The following is a 9,283-nucleotide window of genomic DNA, read 5'->3' on the forward strand; positions in this document are numbered from 1 at the left end:
CCTGTCATTTAAATTTTCAGTGAGATAGTTTACATTACGCAGACACCTTTTCAATGCCTGATGTTGGGTTCCCGGATCAATCAATCAGTTTCTCACATTTTTATCATGTGTCCCATTTATGGGTCGGGAGTATGAGATTCCCTCTGGTCTGATGAACTTGAGATGAAGAAAGTATGATCCTTTTTCCTTCCTCCACCAGATGGCTGGGTTTTGGATTGTAGTTGACTTGCCACTGATATGATCCTCTTTCCTACCCCCACATGGATGTTGGTTCCTGGTGGCTGGGTTTTGGATTGTAGTTGACTTGCTATGTATGGTCTGTCGCACCCTAGCCACTCTACTCCTAGAATCATATATCGTGTGGTTTGGATCCCTATCCAACCATAGTTCTATCCCTATTGGATGTGCTACTCCCTATTTCTCTATATATCTGCGACACCTTTTTCCACACTGGGCAAAGAGTATACCTAGTATAGAAGTGGTGTGGTCTCCCACGTATGATCTTTGACTCCGAAGAACTCCTCTTTGGGAGTGCCCTTTAGACGCTTCTAGCTATTTATGTGAGTGGAGGTAATGTACCATATTGAAGTTATAATTATCCTATACTGAAAATGTATTTTCGATAGGTGCTTCCCACCCTTCCTCCCCACTGAAAAATGGTGCTTCCATTTTCTCCCAGAACTCGAAGTAATAGTTTGGTAGAATTGAATAGGTGGAGTCACATACATCAAGAGAATATGTCGCACTCTTATTGGTGGAGGATTGTCGCATGATTATTTGCATGCAAGACGCATTGGATGCAGTCAATTCCAAATGGGTGGGAGTTTCAAGGCTACTGGCATGCACAAAAAAATTTTGCATATAGAGGGCAACACTGAACAAGAATAGCTATTTATTGAGAGGAGATAAGTACGTATCAGAAATACATTTCCAGTATAGGAAAATTATAACGTTGATTGTGTTAAATTTAGATGTTTAGATGAATCCTTAGTTAGGTAGCAATAAAAAAATTTGGTTATCAAGAATATTACTCAGAAGACTAGTGGATAGCAACTGAATGGTTTTGATGCTAGATAGTCAGCTCTCTTTAACTCTACTATTGGTCTCTTCTGAAGAAATAAAGGTTTTAAAATTTCATTTTCAAGAAAAGTATAAGTAAAAATATTCAGTAAAATATAAATAATTTAATACATCAGCTGGAGAAAATGAAACTAATAGCTTATAACTCGCCTGTTGCTGTCTTCTAATTCTGTAGAATGCTCAGATCATAAAAGGTGCTAATTTATATAAATATAGTAATGTGAACAGTTTTTTTTTTTAATTGAGATATATTTTTCATGTTTGTTTTAATATTGGATCATTCATATTACAAGCTTCAGATGATCAACAGTTTTAACAGTAATGAACAGTGACACCTTGGTTAGCAAAAAACTAAGGCAAGAGCAGAGATATAAAATAATCATGTCAGAACATGACACAAAAACTAATTGGTTTATTTTTTGCAATTCATTTTCTGCTTTAGCTTTGAAGAGATGCTATGTATATATTGCTCATCATTTTTATATTGTGATTATGTATTAACATTTTCATTTGTCAAACACAGCTGGGACCCCATATGCTGGTGGTTCGTTTCGTGTGAAGTTGGTGCTTGGCAAAGACTTTCCAACAGGCCCACCTAAAGGTTATTTTATGACCAAAATATTTCATCCTAATGTAGCAAAAAATGGTGAAATATGTGTCAATACTCTGAAAAAAGATTGGAAATCTGAGCTTGGACTGAAACATATCTTGTTAGTAAGTATTAGGTTTTTAATTTGCTATAGTTTGATAATCAAATAAATTTATAGCTTACTATTTGCCCAAGTAACTAGCAAGCAACCCCAGAAATTGTTCCTGATTTGTTCAGTTGTGTTGGCAGCAATGATAAAAATTGATCAGCCTCACAAAAGAAACTATGTTTGATGGGCATAAATGTTCTTTAAGCTTACCCATAAAAATTCAAAGTCATCTTAATTCTAATTGAAACAATTTATTAAATACTTAGAAAGCTAAAGTAAGATGATGTTTTACTGTGTATATCAAAATTTCTGTAAAAAAACTACATAACATGATTTGAGTAGGTCTTTAAAATCCTAGGAAGTCATAGAAAAATGAGCTCTATAAATATCAATACTGGAGACCCTAGATAAACAGCTGTATTTAAATCATGGTCCTGGAAAAGTCCCGAAATTTTAGTTTAAATAAAAAAATTCCCTATGAAATAACTGACTTAATTTAAAATACATCTAAGAAACAAACACAAAAAATTGGTTATTAGATTCAAGTTTGTTTATATTTTGTGTTAGCCATTTTGAATTTCTTGCCTCACAAAACCTGAGACTGTTTCAATTTCTGCTGGCAAGCATGTTTGAAGAACTAAAATGCAAATGCAAGTTTAATCATGTGCGACAGGGTTCAAGAGTCACATGTTATTGTTAATATATGAGTGTGATCTTAAAAAGTCAATGCACTGTGCATCAATCAGAGTTTACCATATTTGCTTTGGATATAATTATGTCTTTCAAAAAATGTCTAGGTAGATATTTAGCGTCAGTTTCATTGTTTGTGTTCATGTTTTTCTGCTCTGAGCAGATAGCAGAGATCTTCTAACATACTTATAGCTTAGTTAGAAAGCCAGTTTACACTAGTTTTGGGACATTCTATTCTAGTACCTGATATATTTTTTTGTGTTCTAAAATGCCTATTTGAAAGGAAAGAACATTAAAGGTGTTGTGGAGAACCAAAAATAGTATGAAAAACTAGTGCTGAAGAAGTATCATTTTGAGTATAAATTACAGTACATAATCTTGCTGTGGTTGGGTGGGATATGAAGGACATTGTAAAATAATAAAATTAAAAGTAAGCATATGTAAAAAGGTAAGATAGTTGTGGCAGTTTTGATAAATAATTGTAATTGCCTGTTATAATCTGCAGCCAATCTTGAAGGAAAAGCATTTATTTTCTGAGTAAATATTACAGAAATAAGCTTTAACTCTAGCATAAATCTAAAAGTTATTGTTTTTATGTATCCTTTTTATTTATTGTTATATACTTTTTAACAAAAGCAACCTTAGTGTCCAAATTAAATGTTATTACGTTAGATTAAAAAGTAAATGAAACAAAAAGATTTAATAATTTCTTCAGACCAGCTTGAGCTAACTTCATTACACGATTGTAACTATCAATTGTTTATACTGTGTTCTGCTGCTGTGGTTAATTGCCTGCCATTTACTCAGATAGGGTCTAAAGGGCATTATAAAATAATAATATTACAAGCAAGCACATGAGAAAAGGTTAGATAGCTGAGGTTGTTATGATAAGTGAATGCAATTATCTGTTATAATATGCAGTTATTCTAGAAAGAAAAGGGGTATTATTAATTTTATTTTGTGTTTTTATTTTTGTTCCCCTCTAATGGTAGAAAACATTTAATATGAAGTTTTACTATAAAAACTTTTGATATTCATTCAGGAGGCTAGAGGTTATGCAAATGAAGTATGAAAAGTGTAAGATCAAAACAAATATTTTTATGAAAATCACCTTTCATTCAAACCGACTCAGTAAAGGCTTTGTAAATTCACAAGCAAATCTTTAGTAGAAATATTTCTTAGAAAATCTTTTTGTTTGTGTATGATAGGCTTATAATGTTTACTAAATCCTTGCCAATGTTTATAAAGATATGTTTAGTAAATTAATAATTATAACTAACATTACTGTGTATTGCTTCATAGAATGGACTGACACCATTGAGTGTGTTAAAATTAATTTTCCAAGCTTTTGAGCTATTCATCTATCATTTGTCTTGTTTGGTCAAAAGTCTTAATTTTAATAAATGACTGCTTTTTTTTAACATGAGAAGGTTAAGCTTTCAACAAAGGCAGATAGCCGTGATTGCATTAAAAAATTAATAATTGTTTAGCAATGTTCATTGTGATGAAAGAGAAAGCTTAGCATTGGAAATTTTGAAGTTAATGTGATTATGGTTATCAAGCCATGAAAGCCAAGTGAAGAAATTTGGTCATTTCAAAAAAATCACAAGATTTGTTACTGAAATAAATGTTACAAAGTCAAGGAATTGTTTTTCAATTTTATAAATCAAATAAATAACATCTTAAATTGGAATGCATGATAAATTACTATTTTAAACACTTCATATAAAAGTGAATATTACTGTTTCTTAATTAAACATATACTTTAGCACTGTAATAATATTCTACTTAAGAAGACAAGAAGGCTCACTGTGGGTGGAGTTCTGTACACACACACACACACACACACACACACACACACACACACAATCTTGTTTGCCCATAATGTATTAGAGACAGGTCTTAATGTGGCATATTACTGTCTTTGGCCTGAAAATTTGCTGATAATAAGTGAGGCATGATCTTAACTGGATTCAGACTGGTGTCTGATAAAATTGGTCTTTATTGCTGTTTCAAAGGTTTGGTCAGTTAATAAACAGCTAAAAAGCTGTTATTTTACCTTTTTTTTATTTAACTTCTAATGTTGTAAACCCATAGATGTGTACTGGGTTAAGGTCTGGGTCATGGGTTGGCCATTCTAAAACATTTTTATTGATTAAAAACAACTGCTTTTGCAATTGGATTATCCATTTAAGATCTTTTTATGCCCAAGGACATTTAGACGTACAGACACTTCACAAGGTAGGTCTTAGAATGAAGGCCAAACAATATAATACTCCTACACAATCTTTTACACAGAGATGCTCAGATTGTCTTTATTTGGTTATCACTTCAACACTGGGTGAAACAGTTCTCATCAGTCCTCAGAATTTGTAACCAACAGTCAAAGTTCCAATATGTATACATTTTATAAGCACATTTTCTCATATTCCAGCCATTCCAAATTGCCCACATTTATAAATAACATACTGTAGACTTCACAGGTATACTTAGTGCTCATTCACATGTGCCTCATTAGACACAACTAGTTATTGTGAATTTGTTGTCAAAATTATTTTCTGAATTTTTTTTTTCTACTAATCCTAACTAGTCAGTCTTGTCCAGCATAACAAATATTATAAACCCATCTAACGTGTTTTAAATGTTCTTTCAAGATCCCAGTACTGTTACATGCAACTTGCACATGCATGATTGTATTGACTATTTCACACATCAGTTTTAACATCTTAAACAGTCTGTAAATATGTGCCCAAAATTTACATAATTTATGACATAACAGCATCTTGCATCTACACGTGGACACTGCTAATCTGTATCTTGTGTGTGTCGTTTGACACTTTCATGCAGCAGAACATGATGGTTAGGCTGTGACATATGTTCAAGGAGTGTCAAGATAGATATGACATAATTCAGGATTTTACATGAATCAAAATTTTTGTTGGATGCATAAAAGAAAGATAAATTCTTGCATTAGGATTGAGAAAAGTGCATTATCCAAAACTTGAGAAATGAACGGCAATACGTTGCATTTATTGAAGAATTTTTAAAAGAATAACATTGTAATTTTACTTGCTCATTTGTATATATAAATTAAAGCTGGTTCACTTGTACAGTTTATGAATTTCAAGGCACAAATACTTATTTTTTGGGAAGAGATGTACTGTTTGTTGAAATTAGTGACGTGCATGAAGCACAGTTGTGACAGCCTCACCATACACATCTTCACCCGAGTATTGACATCTGAATCAATTAACAATTCTTGTAGATTTTGCCAAATGCTAAAGTTAAAGTAGCTTATCCTTTATTTTATGTCACACCATTTCTTTTAAGTTATAATATTGGATAATAATACTGTGGCTTAATATTACTTTCATAACATAATGGATTCCTAAAGTAACAAAAGAGCTAAACATTTCGGGGTAACATCAAATGCTATACTGATATAAAAACTATTCGACATGCATGTAAAGTGTAATATATATATATGACTGCTTTCATTATTCTAGAAAATGTATATTCTGAACAACTTTTTATTACTAAAAATCTTAATTATTTTGTAAACTTCTATACATTAAGTACAAGTTTACATCTAACATCAGTCAATTTCAATATTTTTATAACCTTGTGTTTTAACAAAGAAATCATACCTCATAATTCTTTTATTTTGTTTAAAACTTCTAGTATGAAATTTAATATTTTATGATTTAACTTGGCAGATTTTTCATGTATCAGATTTTTGATTTAAAAATAGTTTTCATATATATATATTTTTTTTATCGTGTTAGTCTTTAAAATTGTCCAAGTGTCCTCTCTTCCCATATCTAAAGGGTTACATGTATGATAACAATTGATTGAGTTTCATCATTTTTGTTTTTGGTTCGGTCTGAATATTTTTTTCTTGGGTGAGAAGATCAGAAAAAAAAACTAAATTTGTATAACAAATTATACCACTTTCTTTGTTATTTATTATGTTAAAAATCATATTGGCAAATTATTAGACTAGGCCAGGGGTTGGAAATCATTCAAATAAGAAGAGCCATTTTTTCGTTTTTATCTAAGTCCAAAACATTTTGAGAACTGCTGTATGCCCAAACTGTCTAACCTAAAAAAAAGGGGGACAGCGGTAAGTCTTTGGATTTATAATGCTAAATCAGGGGTCCGCCTTCTAAGGCATTTTAGGAATTAGCTAGAATGTTAACGGCATGATTCTATTCTATATATAAAATTGCGAATGTTGAGATTAAATTTTTAGCATCCATTGTACCTGAAAGATCCTGAACTTTTCTTCACTGTGAGAGTAAAGCACAAGAGCTGCACAAATTTCCTTAAAGAGCCGCAGGTTGTTGACCCCCTGAACTAGATAGTTTCCAAAAGGATGTTACCAGAAAGGAAACTTAATAAATTATTAATGTAAAAATAAAATGTGGAACATTTTTAAGAGTTGCACCGATAATTTTTGAGAATGCTCCAGATATAGATATTAGACTAATTTAATATTCAGATTTTAAGAGTAAGACGTTTTTACAAATAGTGAACATTTGTAAAGAAAATAAAAAATAAAGGTTAAAATTAATAATGTTAATATTTAAAATGATATAAAAAATTTAAATTTTGATATTTTAGAATTAGACTTAAAAATAGCTTTTGTATAATAAACTTTTCTTGTTAGACAGTAAAATGCCTTCTCATTGTTCCAAACCCGGAATCAGCGTTAAATGAAGAGGCAGGAAAACTTTTATTGGAAAGGTATGATGATTACTGTCAGCGAGCTAAGATGATGACTGAGATTCATGCTCACCCTCCTAAATTTGCAAAAGAAGGCCTCGAGATGGATCCAACATCTTCATCAGTAGGCACCATATTCAAGGGTGTTGGAGGTCCTTTGGCTAAAAAGCATGCTACTGAGAAAAGTAAAACATTATCAGATAAAAAGAATCTCAAACTTATGAAAGATAAGAAAAGAACCTTGAAGAGGCTATGAGGCTAGTATTATTTTCTGTCATGTTTTTTATAATTAGTGAAAAGGGCAGGTACGGACAAAAATCAAAATGTATGTTTCCACTGCATGCATGTATGCATGTGAGTTTATGCATTTAGTATGTGGTGTATATTGTATATGTAATGTGAAGCTGTTTTGGACGAAACAGAAAATAACATATACATATTTTAAAACCCATAGTAATTGCCATATTTTATAATATATTGTATATTTGCTGAAATAAAAAATTAGTTTAGCTTTCAAGATATCACTGTATCTTGAAAAGAAGGTGCATGAGAGGGGTAGTGTTGTCATTTTTTTAAACTAAAAAGATGAGGTAAACAAGTTTTCAAATTTTTAATATCACTATTTTGAAAAGAAGGTGCATGAGAGGGTTAGTGTTGTCATTCTTTTAAACTAAAAAGATGAGGTAAACAAGTTCTTAAATTCTTAATATCGTTATCTTGAGAAGAAGGTGCATGAGAAGGGCAGTGTTGTCATTTTTGTAAACTAAAAAGATGAGGTAAACAGGTTTTCAAATTCTTAATATTGTTATCTTGAGAAGGGTAGTGTTGTCATTTTTTAAGCTAAAAAGATGAGGTAAACAGGTTCTCAAATTCTTAATATCATTATCTTGAGAAGAATGTGCATGAGAAGGGTAGTGTTGTCATTTTTTAAGCTAAAAAGATGAGGTAAACAGGTTCTCAAATTCTTAATATCGTTATCTTGAGAAGAAGGTGCATGACAAGAGTAGTGTTGTCATTTTTTTAAACTAAAAAGATGAGGTAAACAAGTTCTCAAGTTCTTAATGTGTAGATTTTATTTTCATACCTGTTAAGTTACAATAAAATGAAATTGTTTCGTCCTTTATTATTTTGGTCTCTGGTTTAATGGTTCCTTGAGTTTTGCTTGTCTATAGTGGAAACAACACTAAGATAAGGAAGGGAACATTGTATGTTTCTGTAGTATTTGTACACATGCAGTTTTAGGTTTAAAAAAGAACATTTCACATGGTTATTATGGTACCTTCATATGTCTATGTGATCAATGGATATCTCCTGTAATACTGAATACCATTGTACAAAAAACAAAAATAGAAAATAGCTGATGGAGGGGTAAGTTGTGTGTTTATGTATTTTATGTCATTAAGGTATTTGTGTGTATTTGTGATAATGCTGTTGAAGCCTGGAAGTGTGACTTGTATTGCTATGTAGTTGTGATAAGTGTTTAGGTGTAAAAATGTTTGTGGCATTAGCATTAAGCTGTAAATTTTGTGTATTTGTGGTATTGTTAAGTAGCTAGAAGCATGCTTGGGATAAGCTGTACTTGCTTTGTATTTGTGAATGTGTTGTATAGCATCAGAAGTATTGGGGGTAGGCTATACTTGTTGTGTAATTATGATAGTTTTGTATGGCTGTTGTGTATTTTGTGTTGTATAGTTAAAGACCAGAATATGTGTTGGTGGAGTAAGTTGTACTTGCTGTGATAGTTTTGTGTGGTTGAAAAGATAATATCTGTGAGGGTAGCACATTGTATTTCTCATTGTTGTATAATTAGAAAGACCAGTGTGCATGTATTGGTAAAGTAAGTTGTATTTACTGTGTATTTATGAGTTTTTTGTGGTTTAAAAGACTCGTTGGGGATTAAATGTTACCTGTCATGTATTTCTTATTGTTGTATAGTCAGAAAGACAAGTGGAGTAAGCTGTCTAATTGTGATAGTTTTGTATTCCTGGAGAGACCTTTGTATGTGTATGGGTAACATGTTACCTACTGTGTATTTCTTATTGTTGTATAGTCAGAAAGACAAGTGGAGTAAGCTGTCTAATTGTGATAGT

At 31.6% G+C, this 9,283-nt stretch overlaps 1 protein-coding gene across 6 annotated transcripts in view; it reads left to right on the top strand.

Moving 5' to 3' along the window:
* The window catches only part of LOC106457639 (ubiquitin-conjugating enzyme E2 S-like), a 25,860-nt gene extending 16,577 nt beyond the window's left edge, over window positions 1-9,283 (top strand). For 2 of the 6 annotated variants that reach the window (XM_013917073.2, XM_022383632.1), the window contains exons 3-4: window positions 1,604-1,794; window positions 7,138-9,283. In XM_013917073.2, coding sequence (XP_013772527.1) covers window positions 1,604-1,794; window positions 7,138-7,449 — 503 coding nt within the window. In that variant the 3' untranslated portion in view covers window positions 7,450-9,283. The remainder of the gene's footprint in view (window positions 1-1,603; window positions 1,795-7,137) is intronic. The other 4 variants (XR_002610224.1, XR_002610226.1, XR_002610225.1 and 1 more) reach the window with 4 other exon arrangements.

Source organism: Limulus polyphemus, unplaced genomic scaffold (assembly GCF_000517525.1).
Source record: "Limulus polyphemus unplaced genomic scaffold, Limulus_polyphemus-2.1.2 Scaffold354, whole genome shotgun sequence".
Classification (NCBI taxonomy): Eukaryota; Metazoa; Arthropoda; class Merostomata; order Xiphosura; family Limulidae; genus Limulus; species Limulus polyphemus.